Source organism: Aotus nancymaae, unplaced genomic scaffold (genome assembly GCF_030222135.1).
Source record: "Aotus nancymaae isolate 86718 unplaced genomic scaffold, 86718_ANA_hifiasm-v0.15.2.pri h1tg000103l, whole genome shotgun sequence".
NCBI lineage: Eukaryota > Metazoa > Chordata > Mammalia > Primates > Aotidae > Aotus > Aotus nancymaae.
Genome location: NW_026988518.1, coordinates 3,394,297 through 3,420,229, shown reverse-complemented (window position 1 = coordinate 3,420,229; position 25,933 = coordinate 3,394,297). Strand labels below are relative to the sequence as shown.

Below are 25,933 nucleotides of genomic sequence, written 5' to 3'. Positions count from 1 at the left end.
TAATCTTTTAAGACTAACATTTATCTCTGGTTTTTCTGTTTCTTTTAATGCTAGGTGTCACAGTGTCTCAGAAATTGTAATTTGTTCAAAGAAAGGAGACTGAGTATTTTGTAATGAGTTTAAAATCTGACATCTAAATACATAATCACAAACCTGGCAGACTATTAGTCATTCACATATTCTGTTTCAAAGAACACGGTGATCAAAAATCCTTGAGATTATATATTGAGACATCGTTATAATGATCATTTTATCATGCTAGGAAGTGTAGTTAATTTATTAAGAGGTAGATCACTTTTAGAAAAATTGCTAGAAATAATTTTTCATGATCATGTTGTCTACATTCTAAAAATTAGAGATATTGTATACAAAGAATATTTATTTTAGAGCTTTTCTTTTATTACAGATTGAATAACAGCCGTTCTCATCATGAAGTTTTTAAAAGAAAGACAAAACAGACTTTTTGTAGAAAATAATTGATGTTAAAATAGTTATCATTGGCTAGGTGAGGTGGCTCACACCTGTAATCCCAGTACTTTGGGAGGCCGAGGCGGGCGGATTATGAGGTAGAAGTTCAAGAACAGCCTGGCTAACATGGTGAAACCCCATTTCTATTAAAGAAAATTACAAAAATTAGCCAGATGTGGTGGCGTGCATCTGTAATCCCAGCTACTTGGGATATTGAGGCAGGAGCATTGCCTGAAACCAGAGGCGGAGGTTGCTGTGAACTGAGATTGTGCCATTGCACTCCAGCCTGGGCGACAACAAGACTCCATCTCAAAAAAAAAAAGTTATCATTGTGAACAGATATAACATTTATTCATGAAAGTAAACATGTAGGTCTTATAGAACAGTGTTTCTCAAACTGTACCCCAGACTGAGAATAGTTGGAGTGGGTCACAGGCATTCCTATGTTTTTAGGATCTCAAAATGGTTTTACCTAGGTAGCAAGAGTTGAGAATTGCTGCTATAGAAAATAATTCATAATTTAATGTCATTTAAATCTATTTTGGTACAGTTCTGCTGGCACAATATTAATTAGCTGTTAAGCTGAATTTTTTATTTTTTATATGTTTGTGATATGTAAAATTAACTGGTAAACTTATTTTCACTTTCTTTGTTACATTTGAATGGGTTATTCATATGGTAATATTTATTAATTTATTATCAGAGATTTAAGCTATACACTAATATAATGAATCCCATACACCTGTCATCTTGGTTCAGTAGCGCTGACAGTTTTATCTATTCAGTTTTTCTATTGTATTCTAAAGCAAATCCTTGATCATGACATGTCTTCTCATATATTACCATAGTTTCTCTAAAATAACTGTGTTTTCTCACCAAACCATACTATGATTATTACACTTATCAAAATTGACAATGATTTCCTAATATCATCAAATATCCTACTCACATTAAAATTTCCCCAATTATCCCGAAAATGCTTTTAAGGTTTGATTTGTTCAGAACAAAGTCCTGTGGAGGGCCGCACATAGTATTTGGTTATGTCTCATTAGTCTGATTCAGTCTGTAATGGTCCTGTCCCTCTCTCTACTCCCAGTCTCACTTCCATTTACTTATGAAGTGATGTGGTTATCCTTTTAGAAAGTTTCACAGGTTAGACTAGTCTGACCGTTTCCTTATAGTGTCATGTTAACTTCTTCCTCTATCTGCTGCATTTTTTATATAAACTTACAGTTCCAAAGGCTTGATAAGACTTAGAGCCGTTTTTTTTTTTTGGTATTATTGTTTTTTAAGCTGAACTACTAAGTGTTTCTTGTGCTTTCGTTTGTGTCTCAGTAGGAGGCAGCTAGTAATTGGTTGCCCCACTTTTAGTGATTTTAATGATGCTTTAAGACTGATTGTGTATTTGAGTGTTGACATTCTGATCCTTTCATTACAGTTTTTTCTACTAATGATTTTAGTATTCACTAATGGTTGCTGCCTTAATTAATTTCACTAGTAGGTTGCAAATAATGCTTTTTTCTCCCCAATTCACGTATTCCTTCTATACATTAATTAGCTGAAAATCTTTATAAAGTAGAATTTTCCTTCATCAACTAAAATTATCTACCTTGTAATTAAATTGGTGCAGGACAATCAGTTAAATTCTTGCATTTATTTGCTAATTTTATGTTGGTGCTCAGCTTTTGTTTTCAGGTAAGTACTTAAACCAGCTTATGAACAGGTTCATTATAGATTCTTCCCACTGTCTGCTTTAAACTTTTGAAACTGTCAGTTGCTTGCAGGTTTTAGTAGCCCCAGAGTGGTTTGAAATGGTGACCTTAGCCCAGAAGTGTGCAATTTTATTCATATAATTATTTAATTTGGCCTTGACCAATGGCCCAAAAAAGGAAGGGGTGGGTTGGATAAAGGACTAAACAAAATTAATTAAAATTTAGAAATTTTTGTCAGAAGGAATTTACCCCCATAAAATAAAGAGCAGGAAGTCTTAATATTTTCTCAGTAAATAAAAATAGGTTAAAAATCACTTTTCTCGTATACATAATTGTGGAGGGAAAAAAAACCCATCCAGGTGTGCATATTATCTATTTATCCACTGAGAGAATTAACATCCCTCAGGTGTTTGTTGTTGTATGTGTACTTTTTTCAAATAGGATGATATGTACAATTAAACATCTTTTGTGAAATGTGGTTTTGTTAAATACATTATTATATTTCACCTACAGTGATGAAGGGAAAAACTACAAAGCTAGACAGATTGTAAATTAATTAGTATTATAGTAGTGAGGTAATAGAGCAATTCCCATATATTTTCTTACAATGTATGTAGGTAGATACCTGTATTTTTACTTTTGTGTATGTGTACATGTCTTTTTAAGAGAACAAGATTCATTGTAGTCATTTAGATATAATTTAATAAATTTAGGCTGTTCAGGGTTTTAGCATCCTGCAAAGATGAGTATTGCTTCTAAGTTTTTGGTTTTCCTGAACCAGAGCTTAGAATGAACAAAAATATGGCTTGGTATTTTCATGGTTTAGTAAGGATACTTTTAGTTAATTATTCTGATGTAGTCTGTTAAGTAGACTTTTCTTAAAGAAACCCCAGTGAAAAGGGGTTTTAAAGATACATATATATTAGTTTCTAAGAACTAGTCTTATTGAATCACTGGTATTGGTAGAACGGATTCTGCCACCATTGGATCGCTGTATAAAAGTTTGTCTCCACTATCAAAATGCTTAGATAGATCCCTTTGCAACAGTTGCCACCCTAGGAATAACTTGAAAATTACTAACTTAGTACTAATTACTTAGATTCCACCTCTGTTGCTTAGAGTTTTTCATGTCATTATTTTGTGGCACAAACATTTAAAATACTATAGTTTAGAATGAAATTGTCTCAATCCCAGGAGCCAAAAGTTGGAGGTGTATGAATATTAACACTAGCTAGCCATTTTTGTGTTTTCTATGTCAGGCACTGTTCTTAGCCCTTTACAGATAAGTTAATACATCATCTCTAAATGTAGTTAACATTATCAACCCTGTTGTACAGATTTGGAAAGTAGGGCACAAAGAGCAGTTTGCTCAGATTCCCTCAACTTTTGAATGGCCCAGCCCCAGCACTCAGTCAGGTAGTCTAGTTCCAAAGCCCATACTCCTAACTAGTGGAGTAAAATTAGATTAGCTTGACATTTTAGCCTGTCGTCTTCTTCCCCGTAGAATAGTTATCAATACATTATACATGTAGTAAAAATGTAAGTCCCATCATTTTTGCTTTCTTCTTATTTTTTTTTTGGCATACTAAGATATTTTTTGTTACCAAGTCCATTCAGTATTTAGTCTGATCATCTTATTGGTTATAAAACCAAAAGTGAGTATTGTTGATATATTCATTCAAATTTGGGTATAAAATAGGGGTGGATATGTAATATGCAAATCAAAACATAATAAACAATTTATTTTTTATCAAACACATTAAAATTTATATGTCAAAATCTTATTTTTTCAAAATCCTCTTCTATAATATTAAGACTAATTATAGCAAATAGCCATAAAATTAAACCAAAAAACTCATCTATTGCAGTCATATTTGAAAGCTATCCCCCCAGAAAAGACTAAAGTAATCACACATACATAAACATGCTACAAGTATTTCCCAGAAATATTAAAAATACATAGATTTTAAAGCACATTGCTGACTGCCACACTAACACCAAAATAAAAAATACATGTAAATTAAAAATCAGTATTTTATTAGTTTCAACATAAACAAATCAGAAATATTTGGGCAGAGTTCACACGAAAATACCTATCCTAACTGTCCTGTAACTTTGACTTTCTCGTTTCATGTGTTTTAATATCTAAGAAGTAAAAACTATTTGGAGCATGCCTCTTCTCTATGTGTACAACTGAGTTATTTGGATTTTTGAATTGTCCTCTACTTTCCTATAGCTTAATGCTTAAAATGTTAATTCTTAATTTTAAAATGTGTCTTTTGGAACAAACATTGGAAGAGCTGAAGTAGACAGAATTGTTCATTTAAAAATTTTTACCACTGGATAAAATTTTTTTTTACTTTTTTTTTTTTTTTTTTTGAGACAGTCTCGCTCTGTAGCCTAGGCTGGAGTGCAGTGGCACGATCTTGCTTCACTGCAACCTCCGCCTCCCGGGTCCAGGTTCAAGCAATTCTCCTGCCTCAGCCTCCCAGGGAGCTGGAATTACAGGCACACATCACCATGCCCAGCTAATTTTTGTACTTTTAGTAGAGATGGGGTTTCACCCTTTTGGCCAAGCTAGTCTTGAACTCCTGACCTTGTGATCCATCCTCCACGGCCTCCCAAAGTGCTGGCATTATAGGTGTGAGCCACCATGCCTGGCAAATTTTTACTTTTGAGTCACAAATTAATTTGAAGCTGTGTCTTTTGGAGAGCTATTCAACTCTTAATTCCATTATAAGTATTATTTAAATGAATGTGTTTTACATCTGGAATAATTTTTATCATCTCAGTAAAGGAAATACGTTTGATGGTAGTTGAGTACTTTGAAGGTATTATGGGCTACAGATGAGAAAGAAATGTTACTACATCAGTTCCTATTTACATACTGACCAGCATTTTCGATGAAATACGCTTATTACTATAGGACTATAAAATGTTTTTCATAGGTTTAACTATCCAGGGCAGATAGTTAAGACTATGTAATTATCTATTAAGAACTTTTCATATACTCTTGCTTAAATGGATCCATTATATTTACCTGTTGTATTGTTCTCAGCTGTAGTTTTAAGAAATGTATTTAATTTATTAATACTTACCTTCCATTGCCTTCTCCATTTCTATGACAACCTGTCAGATACTTAAAGACCTCTCTCATATTCATCTTAGAGTTAGTATTTTTAAGGCCAAACAGCCTGAATTCTATGGTAATCAACCCCAGCCTTTGCATAATGAAAATCTTCGACATAAAGATAGGTTTAATTCAAATCACACTGTAGATTTTATTGAAGAAATTGTGTTTTTAAGAGTCGACAATAGCAAAGAAAATACTTCTGCTGCTTCTGCATTTAGTAGAGAAACAACTATATATGTTTGCGACCACAGTATAAAATGTGCTTCTTTCCAGGGAGGTAAAGGTTATGCACAAGATTTTCACTAGCAACTCTAAAAGACATTAGTTACATATATGAAATTTCATTTAGATTATCTCTTGACCTTTTTTCCCCGAGTTTTTTTCTCATCATAATTCTGTCCCTTTCAGGTTTTTTTTCTGTTGATCTTGATTTTAATTTAAAATTGGTACCCTTTTTCTCTGTCAGAATCCACCTTTCTATTGGCTCCAATTTCTAGGTTTTCTTCTTAGTCTCAATTAATTACCATGAACATTTCATATCCCTAGAAGGATGTTGGCTCACTTCAGTGTCATCTGGTTTATTCATTTGTTGTATTATTCAGGAGTTGTTTTAACATTATGCTAGACACTGCAGGGACTCAGAAGAATAACAAGGTTTCTTTTCTCATAAAGCTTATAATCGGAGACAGCAAACATGAGTTAGATATAATTGGAGACAAAGTGAAATATATAGTGGAGTTAGTGTGGTTATTAGCACATAATGAAATGAGTGATCCATTAACAAAAGGAGAAATTGGGAGTGCTTTATGGGCCAAAAACATAGCATGATTAAATGTGATAGAGTATATGTCATATTTTAGGAGTGACAAACATTCAGTTATGTGTGACGAACAGGATAATGGAAAAAAATGAAAGGTAATGATGCCAGAAAGTATTATGGGACAAGATCTTAAAACCGATGTTTATCCAAGGAGTATGAATTTTACATGGGAATTATTGGACTCCTTTATGGCTAGAAGATGAGTGTCAGGAGTATCTGTGACCATTTGATAATGTTATGAACCAAGTTTTAGATGTTTGACTTCTTTCAGATTATCAAAGAGGGATGAGTTAAGAACCATTGCTGTGAAGGATTCATCACCATTTTTAAGCAGTTGGGTAAAAATGACCAGTTTAGTTTTAAGAAACCAACTGTGTATGTTGGAGAAGTGAAAATGGAGACTAAGCATTCCAGGTAGGATACTGTTAGTCTAAGTAAGATGTAAGTATAAATCTAGGTTAGGAGCATGAAATGAGAATACAAAGTAAGAAATGTGGGGAAAATTTCATGTAAAAGTAATAGGACTTGGCATCTTACTGATATGATTGCTTATGAGAAAAATGAAGCATGTGGAGGAGTCCACTGAGCAGTAGGAAATTCAACTGAAGACTTGGGCAAGAGTTCTGTGGAGTTGTGAATTCAGAGGCCAGAGATGTGGTACTTAAAATTTTGGTATAAGATTTCCCAGGTATAAAAAAGCAAGAAGATTAAAGCATTTGTAATTAAACTTTAAGCAGTGCATATTTATGTTATAGATAAAATAAAAAGGAATCTAGGGATCAGATAAATAGGATTAAAATTAGTAGTAATTGTTGAGTACAGTAGTTACATAAGATTATTCACAAGCATGTATAAATCAGATTACAAGGCATTAAGGATATAAATGTGATGAACAAGTATCTAATACTCTTTAAAGAAGTGTGCCATAGAAAGGAAGAAGAAATAGGATGGTAGTTCAGGAGTAAAGCAGGACCTGCTGGGGGGAATGTTTGCAGTGAGGTAGTATGTATAATCATTTAAAACATGGCCTTGAAATCCTCTCAATTTCCATGCTTGTAATGGGCATATTGATAATAATCCCTATCATTTAAGGCTGTTGTGAGGATTAAATGTGTTAATATGTGCAAAGAACTTTGCACAGTGCCTGGCATATAGTAAATGCTTGCTACCTGTTAACCTAGTATTTGTTTCTAAGGCTAATTTAAGTCCTAGAATTGATTGTAAGGATTAGATCAGTAGTATAATGGACATGTTAGGATTTAAATATAGAGATACTTTTTAGGACCATTGTTAGAACCAGAAGGAATTTTTTATCAAGTTCACTTAGAAATGTAGGTGTATTGACTGGGCATGGTGGCTCACACCTCCAGTCCCAGCTCTTTGGAAGGCTGAGGCAGCAGAATTGCTTGAGGCCAAGATTTTTAGACCAGCCTGGACAACATGGCAAGGCCCCATCTCCACCAAAAAAAAAAAAAAAAAAAATTAGGTGCAGAGCTGGAAGCAGAACTGAAATAATCAGTTCTATAGTCTTTTTCTTTCCTCTCACCATTATGTGTCTTTATAAAGGAAGGGAGAAGGAAGAACAGCTGAAAGCAGTGAGGATTTTGAAGGTAGCTGAAAAATTTGAGAGAATTCTGTTCTGAATATTGTAAGACACTTGCTGAACAAGTTGAAAGTAGGAAAGTAGACTTAATACTACTGGATTTGGGGGAACTCTCAAAAATGGACTGAAAATTCAGCTAAAAGTGGATAACAAAATATTTCTAGAATTAGCCTTTGTGGGGCATATGTGTTTTCACTCTCATAATTCATTAAGCCCACATGAAAGCATGGACAGAATGTAAGACTGGATTTATCTAAGTCTGAAATTGCATGACATCAAAGTAATAGTAGCAGATGAGCAGCATGTTGGCTCAAGCTTAGGCTATATGGTAAAGTCAAGCCCAGGGAGCATATAAAGGAACTGGTCACCATAAAGGCCAAAAGTGTGTTTAGTGGTTATGTGGGAATAGGAGGATCAAGAAGAATGAAGTTAGGAAAGGAGATGTAAGTGTTACATGAATGACCATTACAAAAAGTGACACAGGAAAGAAAAAGATGTAGCAAAAGAAGTTGCTAATATGGATTGATGTTGTAAAAACCATCAAAGTAGACGTTATTAAGAAATTGTGAGGCCAGCGTGTTGGAAAGGTCATAGGATGATGCAGGGACTGGAGAAGAAGGAAATAAAACCAGGTGCTAAAGTCTTTATGTAATGAGTGAAGATGTCCCAGTGACCCAGTGGCTACTTTGATGGGAGAAAGTGTGTTATGATTAGGTGGTATTGACATCAGAAGTCATCCTCATTGATGGTGGTAGAACAACAGCAGTTTGAAAGTAACATTGGGTGGTGAGGTAAAGTGATGCGTGATGCATCCTTATTCTTTTCTTTGGAGAAAAGTTAAGGGAGACTAATGAATTTTTGAGGGGTTTGTAGAAGTTTCATTGGTGGAAGAAAAGTAAGTTTTTAATTAAAAAGTTTTTCTGAGGAACAGGTAGAGTAAAAGTTATGGTAGAAGAGAATGGATTCCATAGGGCAAAATAAGAACTGAAGGGAAGGTTGGTGGAAGAGGAAGAGAATTGAATTGTTTCAGGAAAGAATAGCATTTATCATGCTTATGAAAAGTAAAATTTTTATTTTCAAATCAGAAAATAAAATATAAAAAGTGCCTTCAAGACCCCTTGGTATGCATGGGAGATTGGTTCTAGGACACACACAGCCCCACGCCACCCCTACTCCCACTCCCAAACACACCCTGGATACTAAAATCCACTGATGCTCAAGTACCTTGTATAAAATGGTATAGTGTTTGTATATGACCTATGCACAACCTCTTATATGTACTTTAAATCATCTCTAGATTACTTATATTACCCAAAACAATATAAATGCTATGTAAATGGTTGTTACACTGTATTGTTTAGATAATAAATGACAAGAGCAACTTTCTATATGTGTGCAGTACAGATGCAGCCATCGTTTTTTCCCCCAAATATTTTTGATCCAAGGTTGGTTGAATCGGAACCCAGACCTATAGAGGGCTGACTATACTTTAAGAATTAGATGGGGTGGCCAGGAGCGGTGGCTTACACCTGTAACCCCAGCACTTTGGGAGGCCAAGTAGTTCAAAAACCAGCATGATGAGACTTGAGGTCAGTAGTTAAAAACCAGCATGATGAAACCCTGTCTCTACTAAGAATACAAAATTAGCCCAATGTGATAGCAGGCGCCTGTAATCTCAGCTACTCAGGAGACTGAGGCAGGAGAATCACTTGAACCTGGGAGGTGGAGGTTGCAGTGAGCTGAGGTCACGCCATTGCACTCCAGCCTGGGCGACAGTGAAACTCCATCTCAAACAAAAAAAAAGGAAAAAAAAAAAAGAATTAGAAGGGACTTTGGAGTCCCACCACTAATCCTCTTCTGTTCAGTAGTACACAAGACTACTAACTACCAGATGTCATGAACAGGTAAAAGAAGTAAGGCCAAAAGAAATCATGTAAATTACTTTGGATGGAAGTTTTAGAGTGGGAAGTGGAAGGATAAATTTGACGTTCTTCAAACTCGTAGATTAAACTCTTACAAGTAAGGGGAACCTAAGGAGACATGATGATTAAATGTAATAGGAGATACTGGAACAACAAAAAAGGGACATTAGATGCAAATTGAGGAAATCTGATAAAGAATGGATTTTTTTTTTTTTTTTTGAGACAGAGTCTTGCTCTGTTGCCAGCTGCCAGGCTGGAGTGCAGTGGCACTACCTTGGCTCACTGCAACCTCTTCCTCCCTGGTTCAAGTACTTCTCCTGCCTTAACCTTTTGAGTAGCTGGAATTACAGGTGTGCGCCACCATGCCCAGCTAATTTTTGTATTTTTAATAGAGACGGGGTTTCACCATGTTGGCCACGATGGTCTCGATCTCTTGACCTCGTAATCTGCCCACCTTGGCCTCCCAAAGTGCTGGGATTACAGGCGTGAGCCACCTCGCCCAGCCAAGAATGGACTTTTGATTTATCAATATTGGTTGATTAATTGTAACAACTAATAAATTTCAACACCTTACAGTGTATGGTGCTAATAATGGGGGAATTGGGGTTTCCAGGTTATGTAAGAACTGTGTAATGTCTTAAATTTTTGTAAATCTAAACCTTTTAAAATACATAAAAATTATATATACAATTTCTAAATGATTTAATTAACAAAAACAGTAATTCTTCAGTTGAAATGAACAAGGTTAGGGGATACCTATGTGTTTCAGTGTAATATATGAAAGAGAATAGATACATAATTTATATCACTTCTCTGTGGACTTAGGTTCTCTTGTCATATACATGGCTGGGCATCCATCAGTTTCCGTGGAGGAAAGGTTAGTAATAATAGTGTCAGAACTAACATGAGAAATTTAGGAGATTGCTGAGTTAATCAAAATGTCTGGGTGACCCAGCTGATGTGGGCCATTTCACATGAAAAAGATTCCTGCAACACCTTATTTTCTTCAGCACATTGTAGTTTATGAAGCTCTTTTACATTATTTTATCCTTCTAACAATCCCTAGAATAGATCAAGCATTTTTATTCCTCCTCATCAATATGTGTAAACAGTTTTTTCCCAGCATATCTACTGCCTTAAAGACGAAAATCATTGAAGTTAAAATTAAAATTTCTGTAACTAAAAAAAATCTGTTAGAGCCAGGGTATATAATATGTGGAATATACTTCATATAACTTTTACAAAGGGCTATGGTGAGTTTATTGTCCTCTTATTTAGCTTGGAGTTAAGAACAGAATTATTTTATAGAATGTATTATTATGATACAAATAGGGCATCATGAAATATTTTGTAGATTTTTATATTTTTATTGCAGCAGACAGCATTTAGATTAAACGTTAAAATACCTGATTGACAAAGTAATTTTTCAGAGAAAAGAATATTGAGGGAAATTGGAGACTTCAGAGGCTTTAAAAGTCCAACAAAATCTTAGACTACTCCAGTGATTTAGAACTGTAAAGATAGCCTAAGTCGTTTTTCTAAGTTATCAGCTGAGGGGAGGAAATAATGAAAGAGAACTACATACTAGGCATTAAGGACAGGTGGTGGCTCCTCTTACCTGTTAAAACATTCTTACACCATACTATGAACTTTGTAAAAGGAAGGATCATTTGGCATAATAGATCACCTGACAGGGTGGCAAAGAATGGTGGAAGTAAATGGACAAGTGAGGAGACTAAATTAGCATTCAGACAGTGGGGACCTCACAGCTTGCATGACTTTTTGGTAAGATTTTTGTTACCTCCTTAGTTAGAAAGAGGTAAATTCTTCTATTTTGAACCCAAATTTTTCTCACTAGAAGATTGGTAGTCTTACTAAAAAATACAAGATTGTTAAGTAAAATGTGGCATTCTCTGGCTTGCTTATTTACTTACTTACTTACTTACTTACTTATTTATTTATTTTCAGACGGAGTCTTGCTTTGTCACCAGGCTGGAGTGCAGTGGCTGGATCTCAGCTCAGTGCAACCTCTGCCTTCTGGGTTCAAGTGATTCTCCTGCCTCAGTTTCCTGAGCTGCTGGGACTACAAGTCTGTGGCACCACGCCCAGCTAATTTTTGTATTTTTAGTAGAGATGGGGTTTCACCATGTTGGCCAGGATGATCTCCATCTCTTGACCTCGTGATCCACCTGCCTCGGCCTCCCAAAGTGTTGGGATTATAGGCATGAGCCACCACACCCAGCCTTTTTATTACTATTATTTTTTAATGTCTCAGGTCTGTCACACTAAAAAGGGCTTTAGGCCAGGCATTTTGCTCACATCTGTAATCCCAGCACTTTGAGAGGTCAAGGTGGGAGGATTGCTTGAGGCCAGCAGTTTGAGACCAGCCTGAGCAATGTAGTGAGATCTTGGTCTCTACTAAAACTAAAAAAAAAAAAATTAGCCAGACCCTGTGGCATGTGCCTGTAGGCTGAGGTGGGAGGATTGCTTGATCCCAGAAGATCAAGACTGTAGTGAGCCAAGATCACGCCACCACATTCTTGCCTGGGTGACAGAGCAAACCTTTTCTCAAAAAATGAAGAGTTGGGGAGCTTTAGCCTAGACTTATAATTCTCAATTACCATTATAAGTTTAATTATTAACTAATTATTTTAATTCTCAATTACTGTTTTTCCATGATAAGGCTTGATGTTCTAAACGATATTATACCGGCATGGAAAACCCTGATTTCAAGAAATGAAATAAGTGTATTTTGAAAACAGTTGTCTTTTTTTTGGTGGGGTGGGGGGAGTTACTGATCACCTTATTATTTTTGCTGGGGCAGGCAGATCACAAGATCAAGAGGTCGAGACCATCCTGGCCAACATGGTGAAACCCCATCTCTACTAAAAATACAAAAATTAGCTGGGTGTGATGGTGTGCACCTATAGTCCCAGCTACTGAGGAGGCTGAGGCAGGAGAATTGCTTGAACCTGGGAGGCGGAGGTTGCAGTGAGCCAAAATCACGCCACTGCACTCCACCCTAGTGACAGAGCAAGACTGCATTTCAAAAAAAATATATATATATATATATATATATGTCATATATTACAGCATTTTCTTTTATTTGAAGTGAGTAAATGTATCTTTTAAATTCCTTAATAATTTCTGAGCAGTCCATATATATAAAGCATATATTTGGTAGCATTTTGCAAATGTTGGTTGTCCAGAGATCTGTGAGAGTTCCTGAGATCCTCATAGAGGGCCCACACAGTTTAGTATTACTTTTCACGGTAGTACTAAAATGTATTTTGCCTTTTTGACTTTTTGTCTTAATAGCATACAGTGGTATCACTCTGAAGGCTAATAGTATGTGTGAAAGTGTGAGGCTGGGCATGGTGGCTCACGCCTGTAATCCCAGCACTTTGGGAGGCCGAGGCGAGTGGATCACGAGGTCAAGAGATCGAGACCATCCTGGCCAACATGGTGAAACCCCGTCTCTGCTAAAATATAAAACAAAAATTAGTTGCGCCTGGTGGCTTACACCTGTAGTCTCAGCTACCCAGGAGACTGAGGCAGGAGAATTGCTTGAACCTGGGAGGCGGAGGTTGCAGTGAGCTGAGATCGTGCCACTGTACTCCATCCAGCCTGGCGCCTGGTGACAGAGCAAGTCTTGTCTCAAAAAAAGAAAAGAAAAGAAAGAAAGTGTGTTTGTGTGCTTTTAAAAAGTTCTTGGTTTTAATTTCTGAAATGATAACCATTAATAGAACCCAAATTAACAAAAACTTCTTGTGATCCTCCATAGTTTTTAAGACTTTAAAGGGAGCCCGAGACCAAAAAGCTTGAGAACTTTTCACTGTGGGATACAAAGTTTAAGACAATTGTAGTAAATAAGTAGGAGATACAGAGTATTTTAATAAACAGTGGATGGTTATAAGAGTCAAGAGGTGTACAGAGAAAATGCTAGTGATTAGGAGGTTTTTTAGATTATTTTAATTCTGGTAACTAATTATAATTACTCAGTTAAGATTTTTTGTCTCAGTGGGCCCTTATAATTGCTTCTTCCTGTTAGAATTAAAAATGAAACTAGAAATTAAAGTGATTTAATTTTTTATTGTGGGAAAGATCTAGTCCAAATATCTTTGTCAGACTTTTTAAAAACAGGCTTTTTATTGTTAAAAAGGGAATTTGAGGCTTGGTACTGAACTACTTCTGCATGCCATGTATCGAAGTTGATGGTTTTGTATTTGTTTGCCATCAGTTGGATCTCATAAAGACTATGGAATTTAATAGAATTTTAGGTTACTGTTTTTCCTAAAAGGTAGCTAATTAAAGGCAGGAAAATAAGGGAATGATTTGACAATATAATGACTACATCTGGAGTTGCTGCTACTAATTGTATTGTCAACTTTTAGTTGAATATTTTATGCATTCAGTCAGAGTTATCTGAAAATACTGAAGAATAGTGTCACAGTGTGGGGAGGTCACTTTTCAAGACTGTGCAAGAAAAAAGTGTTGTGTGTAGGAATGCATGCAAAGGAATTAGGAATGTATACTGATAACAAATGAACATATCCATTGAATGTTAGATGAGAACAGCTTACGGGGAGGATAGTGCGGTAGATTATTTGGTTGAAAAGATCCATACTGGTGTATTCAAAGACACACTGAAGATTGTTGTGCATTAGTAAGTATTAAACACAAGAATTTTCTACTTTAAAATTAGATCCTAATTTCTGGAATGTACTTTAAGAACAAAATGGATAAGGAGATGAAACAAGACTGGCCATGAGTTGCTTATTGTTAAACCTGGGTGATGGCTACGTAGAGATAGGTTATTCTAGTCTCTTTACTTTTGTATATGTTGGAAATTTTCCAAAGTGTAAAGTCGTAAAAAAAGATGGCAAAGAAAGAAAAAGAGATCCTAAAAAAAAAAAAAGGTATAGGCAAAAAGCTGTGAAAAAAGACTCATCAAGAGCAGAAGTGTTAAATGAGAATCATATGCAACTGACAGAGTTCTCAGAAGAGAGAAAGGCTGAATTAAAAGGTGATTGGAGGAAAAAAGTTTTATAAGTCAAAAACTTAGGTTAAGGATTGTGAATATTAAAGAGCACTTCTGACTGCCAGTGAAAGGTCATAGTAGTTTCTATAAAGTAAAAAGATCAAAAACTTGACTTAAAAGAATAAGATTTCTAAAACCGAAGATAACAGCAGATTCTTACGAAATGCAACCGAAAGCTGGAAAGAAAGAAGAAATAAAATGTGAACTTATGGAACAAGAGTGGTAAGGGCCCGTTCTATCCAGGTATGTCATGAAATCAACTTCATTTAGTTTGAGTGTTTGTTCCTTTATGCTGGGAAGGTAAAAAAGAACATATAACTTGTTTCTTTAATAAACCAATATTTATAAGTAATAAGCTAGTGTGTAAGAATTTAAGAGATTAAAGTATTCCAAGTTGATTGGTAATGGAAAAGTAGATGAAGGGTACTAACACAAAAGGGTTTTCTCTCTAGAATAAGTGACTGAAGATATGGTGACTTAAAGATAGGACAATAATAAGACTGGAAACTACAACAATAAAATAAGGAAATGGTAACATAGATTGGGAAAGGATAGGAAAATACTGAAACAAAATCTGTGTTGTATAGTGATGGTTTCTTGTTCATTCAACTGGTAGAGTATTGTGTTGAAGAAACTTGTATTCATTATAATTACTTGAGTGTGTAATTAAGAAGGCAAGCACATTTTGCTAAGATTTTCTTTATTTGCATGAATTAAATGATGATCAGAGTGATATGTCTAGGAGTTGAAAGACTACTATCGTTGTTTCATAAGCTGTAATTATTTGTCTGATTTCAAGTGTGAGTTTATGAAGAAGATAGCACTTGCAGAAAAAAGTGAATTACCATTATGTCAAAGTGATACTTTTTTACATTTGGCTTATTACTGTAAATCATGGAAGTGAATTTTCCAAGCCTGTGACTTGGAATTAAATTCTTCACGCTTTGTTTGCTTTTCCAGAGAAAATAGAGTATTATGTATTTGATATTTTAACATAATACAGGTATGTACTTTAGTTCAAATAATTAATGGTTTTGTTGAAATCAGTTATTTTTCTCTACTACACATCAGCAAACAATTTTTCTAAACACTATAAAAATTAACTTTCAGGAACCATTTGGAATGGTCAGCCGTAAGCCATGTAGCCCTCGTGCTTAAATTGGTTTTTGTAAACGACTTGTGTGTGTTTCGTAAAATATGCTTTATTTTAAAATTAGGGCTTCCTGTTGCAGCTGTTCCAGGAGCGCTGAGTCCTTTGGCTATTCCAAATGCTGCTGCAGCAGCTGCTGCAGCTGCTGCTGGCCGAGTGGGTATGCCTGGAGTCTCAGCTGGTGGCAATACAGTCCTGTTGGTTAGCAATTTAAATGAAGAGGTTAGTAAAATAATCTCTAATGTTTATTCTTTAACTCCATTTCATTTGTGAAAGTTTTTCATGTTTATTTCATTTTGCCCTTGCCTTTCTTTTTATGTACATTCATTAGTCAGAGTATTTTCTGTATGTTTCTACTTCTGAATAAATTCTACGTATCGTTTAGGTAATACTTTATTTCCTTAGACAGTCATGTCTCTTTATATCTATATCTATATATGTATATTTTTTAACCTAACCTATTTTTCCTAAGAAAAATATGGTGAAGTACTGTAGTTTGGCTTATCTTTTTGTTGTTCTCAAAGGCAAATGTGATCTAATTTGCAAATTTAATTGTAAAACAATTTTGCTCTTTGCCTTTTCTAATTATTTGCTTGTTCATTTCATGCTTATATGTCATTGCATTTTTTTTAAATCTTATTTTTATGTGAACTACTCTAATACATTTTTCTTTGAAGGTTCTTCCAAAGATCTTGACGAGGCACTCTTCCAGTCTTTCTTAGTAATTTTTTCTTTGCAGTTATTAGTCATTGTCTTCTAAAAATATTTTTTAACTTTAACCCCCACCCCTTCCTCCCTGACCCCCTCCCCACCCCGCCACCCTGCCCGGTTAAATAAAATTTATTGCTAAGTGGTTTTTTTTTAGTTGTACATTTTATGTCTGGTATATTTTATTTTGAATGCTATGAACGCTGGTATGAAATGTGGGAAGCTCAGTGTATCAGTTTATGATGTCTAATTTGAATATTTGTTTCATTTTTAATTGGCCTCTGTTAATATGAACATTAGCTTATTTTATCATTTAATACTATTATCATTCACAGTTCTGCATGCTAAAATGTTTGAATCAGAGTGCCTTTGTTTTTATTTTAAGACTTTTGCCTGCATTTCATAACCAGCCATGCTTATGCAGTTGAAAGTTCAAAGTTTAAAATTCCTATGCATGCTTTCCTTCCCTATGTTGAGATGAAATGCTGTATTTACTCTTTGATATAGATGTACTTTACCCATATTTGTCTTGGATGACTACATTTTACTCAGTTTTTCTTGTACAGTACATAAACCAACCATTTTCTGACCAAATTCCTGCATTTCCTATGTACTGACCTATATTTTATTTTGTTTTTGTTCCCCAATTCCTTATTTTTTTCTTCTGCATTGCTGTTTCCCTTCCCCATTTCATCCTTTTCCCTGTGTGTTCACCTTCCCTTTCCTTGTCTTTTCCCAAATGCCCATTCCCTTCCCTGTCTTATCCTTTATTTTCCTTGTCCTTGTCTTCATTCCCTGTCTCCATTCCCTATGTTCATGCTTCTGTGCTTGAACAAATGTTCCTCGGACCAACTTGCCCCAATTAACCGCCTTGAACCATGATCCATGACCACCTCACCATTCTGCGGGAACCACCCTTCGTTATGGATGATCTGTTCATCTCCGCTCTTCCTCGACTCTTCTCTCTTCTTGTCTTACGCTGCTTGCTCTTCTCTCCTTCTAAAGATGGTTACGCCCCAAAGTCTGTTTACCCTCTTCGGTATGTTATTGTTAGCACTATACTTTTATTATTGATTTGATTTTTGTTTCACCTTAATTCTTATTTGTAGCTAGCACTTTGGCTTAAAGTTGAATAGTAAATCTTTTGCTATTTTTCTTTGCTATTTAAAACTCTCCATAGACACAAAATTTGTTTTAATGCATGCTAATTTATTTTGCATGGTCTTTAATTTAATATCATTCACATAGCTTTGAGGGTTTATCAAAAATTATTCTTTTCAAAATTCACTGTTCAAAATCTTGATCTTCTTTATTCATTTGTGAGAATGATGAGATTGAATGAGTGATCATGTTGATGTCTGAATGTTTCATTGATATGTCAGAAAAATAATCTTTAGGTGACTTTCACATAAAATTAATTCCGTTTTTGGATTACCTCTCTGTGGCTCCAAAAAAGGTGTTTATGGAGATGTGCAGCGTGTGAAGATTTTGTACAATAAGAAAGACAGTGCTCTAATACAGATGGCTGATGGAAACCAGTCGCAACTTGGTAAGATTAAATTGTTTTATCTATACATCTTTAGTTCTGCTTTCAAATGCATAAAATGTGAATCTGCAAATAAAAATAAACCCCTTTACATCAGTAAGAAATTATTTATTTTAATGGCCAGGGCTCAAAATGTCATTTTAATGTGAATAGTTGTATGTGATGAACGTATTTGTGTTTTTCTGCTATCCTCCTCCTATTTCTCAAATGCACTCTAATGCTCTAATAGGAAAAGATTTTAGCTTTCAAATTGTAATGGTTTCACATGAGAATTGTATCATTTATATTGAAAATCAGTAGTGATTTTTATTCCAGCTACTCCTTGTAATAGAAGCTAATTAATTGTTCATATAGTCCATAGAATCCTACCTAATGCCATGTTATTTTAATTCTTCTTAAGTCTTGAGATACCAGGTTTTTACAAAATGAAAAATCTGTGCTAAAAAACACTGTTGTTAATCCCTTTGGGAATCTTAAAAGGTACTGTAGTTAAGTTACGCTTTATTTCATTACTTAGATAAATAATTGGTTATTTTAATTAAACTTTTTGTCATTTGGCTTCGTACATAGTCAAATACGTAAATCTAAAACACACCTGCACATTCACACTAGTGATTGACCGTAAGTGCCAGGATGTTCTTAGGTTTTGTTCATTGAGATTCAAGGATAGTGGTACCTCAGACTGATTGTATTCACATTGTTAATTTGTAAATTTGCCATTTTTGATGTAAGGACGAGTGTATTTCTGCTTTTATATCCCTATTGAGACTCAGAGATGAACAACTTATTATACTAGACCAATTTTGGTCTTTGGCATCACATAGAAAATTTTGAATTTCAAACAGAAAGTAAGTTTGAAGTTTAGTGTTCCTTTCCAATAGTCTTAGAAGCTCAGATGAGGTATAAAGCTATCCATCTGGCTCTTCATTTTTAAAATGGTGGTACGTGTCTTAAAGAGATCTGAAAGTTCTGATCATTTCAAGATACTTAGTATATATTTTCCTCTTTCTCTGTGCACACTTCTGTACTCTGGTGGGAATAGTCATTACTCTTGTTTTTATATATATTGTAAGTAGCATTTGACAATACTTCATAGTGAGAGTATTCTCAAATGTGTCATTTTTTCCCTAATTGTTTGAGTTATGGGTGGCATTATGTGTCATTTAAATAAGGGATACAGAGTCTTTATGGTTGATAATTACTTGTGGTAGAATTACCTCAGATCTTCTGGATAGTTTTTGTTTTATGTAAAGACTGTTTTAAGTAATATTTTAATTTTTTGCCATACTCGTAGTCTGCTTGGGCTACCGTAACCAAAATACCAAAGACTTGAGCAGATGAAACAACAAAAATTTATTTTCACAAAATTTCGAGAAATAAAACTGGGATCTAGAAGTCCCAGATGAAACTGCCAGCAGATTGTTTCTGGTGAGGTCTCTCTTGGTTTGCAACCAGCCATCTTCCCTTTGTCTCTTCATGTGGCCTTTCCACTGTGCAAGCACATTAAGAGTCTCTTCTTCTTATAAGGACACTAGTCCTGTTGAGTCAGGGCTCCACCCTTAATGAGCACATTTAACCTTAATTACCTCCTTAAAGATCTTATTTTTAAACATTGGGGGGTTAGGAGTTCATATGAATTTTGAGAGAACAAAATTCAGTTTATAGTGCTTATATTTGTAAATCATTTATGCCCAATTTTATAAGATATTGTCACTAAAGTTTTGACTTGCTAGTAGACCTTATTATTTTTTGACTATATCTAGTGGTAAATAATTCATCATTTCTCATTGCTGCTAGGTAAATTTTGCTTTCTTAAACTGTGTGACCATAAAAATATGTACTGACACTATCACTTCCTTTAAAACACACACTCGCTCTCGCTTTCTCTCTGCCCCACACACCAAACTCTATGGTGTACCATTGAGAACAAATAAAGGAGGCCAAAACATTTTTTTTGTTTCTGGACTCTGTTCTTATTATTTTTGGTTTTCAAAGGGACTCTTTGTGAGTATTCATTGCTTTATATTATAGGCAGATAATTAAGAGATACTCAGTAATGTTTAAATGTGAATGGAATTGTTACAAATCTTACAGGCCATGTTAAATTGTTTCAGACCAGAGTTCTAAAAGTTGTAAACATTAAGATGTTTTTAAAGATTAATATTATATAAATCATTCTTAGAGTATTATTGGGTAATAATACTGTATAATTTGTAAATTCACATCTTTAAAGATAGTATATTGATCTCCAAAAATTAAAATAAATTTTAACAAAATGCTGGAGTAGTTTGTTCATAGTAATACAGTTTCTCTAGTTCATGTTTTCAAGAATTATTTTTTAAATGCCCTTGTTTTTATTTAATATATAGCTGACATCTCAAAAATAAACTTAGTTCTTGTTCATAATAAGCCTTTACTTACTAAATTATATCAAAATGTTCTGTAAAGTGAGTAGAAATCATATTATTCTGTGGTTATGATATCTGAACAATTTTTGTATATACTGGTTTTCACTTACACTATCATGAGTAATGAGTAATTGCTACACTTTGAAGCATTCCTGGTTTTCATAAAACAGAGATCTTCTCCTCCAAAACAAAACAAAGGCAAGAGAGGGAAACAGCAAATTATACAGAGAAAAATAGGGAAAAATAAGAAATTATAATAGAATCAAATTCTGATGCATCAGTAATGTTGAACAATGTGAAGGAATAAATTTGTCAGCTAAAAAGATTGGCAGACTTGATATTTAAAAAGCCACCTAAATGCATTTTTACAAGAGACATGTAAAGCAGAAGGATATGGAAAGATTGAAAGGAAAGGGATATAAAGAGATACTGATATTTTGGGCATATAGTAAGCAAAAGGAAACTTAAATACCTTTGTTAAGACATAGAATTGAGAAAGGATTTGGTTCACTAGGAAGATGCAACAATTTATATATATGTGGGCCTAGTGAAATAGCCTCAAAATATATAAATAATAAATGGCTGGAACTACAGGTAAACTTGAGCAAATCTGTTATAGTGGTGGATTTCAATTCACCTTTCTGAATTACATGTCACACTGACCAGAAAAAAAGAAAATCAACAAAGATACAAATTATACAACACAGTTACCTGCACAGAATTATGTGTCTAACGGTATGCATCCAACACAGTTTTTAAGCACATATGGAACATTTTTGAAAAATCAGTGACATACTAAACCGTAAAGCAAGCTTCAACTAATTTCAAAGAGTATCATACAGACCTTATTCTCTGACTATTGCACAATAGAGTTAGAATTGATAAATAACAAAAGGATACATTTAAAATCTGTATCCAGAGACTTAAAAATAAGTCTCAGTATTGTATGAGTCAAAAGGTTTTTTTGGTTTGTTTTTGTTTTTTGAGACAGGGTCTTGCCCTGTTGCCCAGGCTGGAGTGCAGTGGTGCTCTCATGGCTCGCTGCAGCCTTAACCTTCCAGGCTCAAGCAGTCCTCCCACTTCAGCCTCCCAAGTAGCTAGGACTACAAGCACCACCATGCCTGTCTAGACTTAAGGTTGTCAGGAGAAAAAATTGTCTAAATAAAAAGACACACAAACAGCTGAGCTTTGAGATAATGGAAGGAAGGAATAAGAAAATAAAAAGTCCCAGGCATAGTAACTGTATGCAGAACAGATGAATGACTGAAGAATGGAATTAAAATAAAACAAAATAGCCAAACAGCTACCTCAGGAAGTAGTCAGGTAATGAGAGAGATTCTAGCCAGATGATTGCTGATAATAGGATCGAAGTGATCTAAAGGGGAAGGGAAATGATAATTAGAATACCAGAGTTTTTAAGTAAAAAAGAAAACAAAAGCTTTGTCAAAAACTGAAATTAGGAAAGTAAGTTCAATGTCTTGTAGTTATAATAAGAAAAATAAATTAAGGAAGTTATAGGTAAAAGAATTTATAAGAATTTTGTTTTCTGAATGGTACCTCATATTTTGACAGCATTATCCTTTTCAGATCTGTTTTGTATTTAATTGGCTTATTTATACATATAAGTATGAGACTCATGGATTTAACAAATTCTTTGTATCTTCTGTGTCAGAATTATACTGTAGTATACCATTTAAACTAGAAACTCTTTGAAAGTGGATGTTCTATTTTCAATTTCCTGATCGTCCACATTTATCTCTACTGTTAATACTTTCATGTTTTTACCTAGTTGATTATAGTCATTTAGACTTTCGATTTAGCCAAAGTGCATGACATATTAGAAATGGTCTTTTTAGTTATTGTGACTGGTGAATAAAACATATAATTGTTTCTAGTATCAGACCAGTTCATTTAGTTTAAAAATGACCCAGCAGCTATGTCAAGAAATAGTCATGTAATGTTCTGTGTTCACACACTGCACTATGTCCTGGGATAGAGACAAAGGTTAGGATTTTGTATATTTGCGTTATCCCAGTTGAGCTTCCCAAATCTGAAATGCTCCAATGAGCATTTCCCTTGAACATAATGTTGGCACTCAGTTTTGGATTTTGGAACATTTGAGATTTTGGATTTCTGCATTAAGGATACTCAACCTGTACAGACTGGGAAAGGTGCAAGTCATGTTAAATAATGAGTTTAGACTTTGTCCTTAAGGGTTTTAAGTAGGTATTGACATGATCAGATTTGTAATTTACAAACGTCATCATGCTGCTGTATAGAAAATGGATTGGAAAAAAGAATTATCCAACAGGAAGACAAATGAGGAGACTGAGTTATCCAGATAAAAAATAATGGCAGTGAAAAGTAGAGAAATAGAGCATGAATTTGAGAGATAATTAGGAGGAAGACTATCACAGGATTTAGCAATTAGGATGTGGAGCAGGAGGGAGAAAAAGAGCTAGGGATTATTATTAAGTTTCTTCCTTGTGTAGCTAACTATACAATTTATCAGCAGGATTGTTGAGGAAGATAGATATTCATAATCTGAATTTTCATTCTTTGAAAGTAGCTGGCTTTTGCTAGACTGCCTTATCTAGTACAAATGAAAATACACTTAGGTCTTGTCACCAATGGCTATGGTAAATTGGTGATTTATTTTTAAATCATTAGAAAATTCAAATTTTTAAACTGTTAAAGTATTTTTGTTTTGAGCTTTGATATTGTTAATAGACATCTTTTTTTTTTTATAGCCATGAATCATCTTAATGGACAGAAAATGTATGGAAAAATTATTCGTGTTACTCTGTCCAAACATCAGACTGTACAACTACCTCGAGAGGGACTTGATGATCAAGGGCTAACAAAAGATTTTGGTAATTCCCCATTGCATCGTTTTAAGAAACCTGGATCCAAAAATTTTCAAAACATTTTTCCTCCTTCTGCAACCCTTCACCTATCTAATATCCCGTAAGTATATAAGCTAGAGTGTATTAAGGAGATGCATTCTGTTTTGATAAAATATGAAATTTATTATTAATCTTTACTTTTTCTTCCCATTCAATTTTCCTAGTCCATCAGTAGCAGAAGAGGATCTACGAACACTGTTTGCTAACACTGGGGGCACGGTGAAAGCATTTAAGTTTTTTCAGTAAGCAAGCTTCCTTATCTTTAAATTAGTGACCCGATAAATGTTTTCTTTAAAGAGTTTTTATTCTTTTTGTTTATAAAAATGTTTTATTCTGGAATGGCCAAAATTCAAGTAGTTATCTTCCTAATTTTTAGAAAGTATCTAATTTTATAATTTTGTTTCAGAAGAGATCACAAAATGGCTCTTCTTCAGATGGCAACAGTGGAAGAAGCTATTCAGGCCTTGATTGATCTTCATAATTATAACCTTGGAGAAAACCATCATCTGAGAGTGTCTTTCTCTAAGTCAACAATTTAAAAAGGGGAAGATGAAGATTGGGGGTGAATCACATTGTTCAGTGTCATCACCTATTGACTGTTCAGAAAAGTGGGGACCAGAGTTTGATTTTTTTTCTGTTTTTTGGGGGTTTCCTTTTTTTTTTTTTTTCTCCCATGCTGTTATCATTCCTTGGTTATAAAATGAAATGGCATATGTAAAGGCAGAGTTATCAACTGCTATATTTCATCTGTTCTATAGGGAAGCCATTTTTGTCTGTTTAAAATTTCGATTTAATTTTGCTTTTTTTTTTTTCAACTTAGTTGACATACGTGCCTTAAAAAGGAAAACTAGTGTTGCTATTGTGCATTTACTAGAAAAAAGGAATTGGTTGTTTAGGGCACACTGTTACATGGGAATTAAAATATGTTTAGGCAGGGGTGTGTAAAAAGGTTAAGTTTTTGTTTCTCCTGCTTGAAACTTATTTTGAATTACTGGCTTGTCACCTTTTTTTCTATTTACTCAAATAAGATACATGATATTGAAAGAATAAAGCAGCATTTTTAGTTTTTACTACCTTAGGCTTTATTGCTTTAAAAAAACATTGGCCTTTTGTATCTCACAATTCTGGTCTAGATTCAGTTATGAATGTAGGCATTAGTTAAAATTAACAAGATGCAGAGTATTAATTTCTTAAGACAACAAAGTGATTTCTGTAAGTTTGAGCCCTATGTGGAAAGCATTGTGGAATCTTAACCTTTTTGTACACACTCTTGTGGGACGTATCATATAAATGTCAGCACTAAGTAATGTCTTGTTTGTGGCTGAATATTTTTCGTAGATGTTTTTGAAGTTGACATGACTTACGTGCATTTAAATATATATTGCCATCCTTAGTTTGTAATTAAGATTTGGAATATGGTTGTGGATTTCTGAGCATGTGCAGACTGGTCTAGCTAGTTCAGGAACTGGTGCATGTATTTTTCAAAGATAAAGAAAGTGTACTGCGAAAATATGCAGGAAGATTAATTTTGTGGCAGTTTTCTAAAACTGACAACCAGGTGGGACCAAAGTTTATGTGCCTTTAGTCTTAATTTACCTTGCATTGTAATATTCAGTTTTAATAAATCTTCAAAATATTTTGTATTTAGGAATAGATCTGACTTTAATAAAAACATGGCTCAGAATCTACAGGTCAAATTAATTTGAACAGTTCTTGTCAATCTGAATTGTTGATTCTGTTTAAATGACCAATACTTTTTGAAATTGATGTACTTAGTTTCAAGATTCATAGATTCTGTTATCTATGTAGACAGAATGGTCATGTATATTTTCTATTAGTTGAGTTTTTACATCTTTAGAAATGTAAAATTCAGTATAGTTTGAAAGCGGCACAATTAAAAATTAATTTTCTAACAAAGTTGGGAGGTTTGATGGTTGTTTAATTTCATTTTGTGTGTACTCTGCTTACCTCTGTAGCATGCTCAATAAACACTTCTGTAGCTCTATATTCACCTTTTCTGTCTTTCTCTGCTGCCTTTTCTCTCTCCTCTTCTTTGTTTTCACTCCACTGTGCTTCTGAATTCATGTTTATTCTCTGCCAGGGTGGGAAAGGAGTAATAATATTACAATTCTATGGCTTTATACCATAAATAAATCTAGATGCTGTGAAAATATACCAGCTGGTTTTTTTTAATTAAAAGATGGTGACTGCTTTTCAGGAGGACACATATTAAACATTTCCCACCCTGTTATAATCTACTGCTTTAAAGACATAACTTTTATTGTAGCTTGTTAATTCTATCTCTTTTGTTGTTGTTGTTTTTCTTTTCCAGTAGATTTCTGCACTAATAGATCTTTGGATTTGCCATGCTCTCTTGCTGCAGTTTCATCTTTCATCTTTTGTGTCTGCTAAAGATTTCTCACTAATCTTAGACTACCTTGTGAGTTAACAAAAAGAACTCGATGTTACTGGGAAGAAAGAGCAACATATCATCTGCTTTTGTTTTGGGTGGGAAG

General features: G+C 34.3%; 1 protein-coding gene across 5 annotated transcripts in view; it reads left to right on the top strand.

The window, feature by feature from the left end:
• The window catches only part of PTBP2 (polypyrimidine tract binding protein 2), an 83,652-nt gene extending 58,230 nt beyond the window's left edge, over nucleotides 1–25,422 (top strand). For 2 of the 5 annotated variants that reach the window (XM_012458473.3, XM_012458478.3), the window contains exons 9-14: nucleotides 15,917–16,071; nucleotides 17,563–17,596; nucleotides 18,014–18,106; nucleotides 23,262–23,478; nucleotides 23,582–23,659; nucleotides 23,824–25,422. In XM_012458473.3, the coding sequence (XP_012313896.1) occupies nucleotides 15,917–16,071; nucleotides 17,563–17,596; nucleotides 18,014–18,106; nucleotides 23,262–23,478; nucleotides 23,582–23,659; nucleotides 23,824–23,956 (710 nt within the window). In that variant the 3' untranslated portion in view covers nucleotides 23,957–25,422. The remainder of the gene's footprint in view (nucleotides 1–15,916; nucleotides 16,072–17,562; nucleotides 17,597–18,013; nucleotides 18,107–23,261; nucleotides 23,479–23,581; nucleotides 23,660–23,823) is intronic. The other 3 variants (XM_012458476.3, XM_012458474.3, XM_012458475.2) reach the window with 3 other exon arrangements.
• The last annotated feature ends 511 nt before the right edge of the window (nucleotides 25,423–25,933 follow it).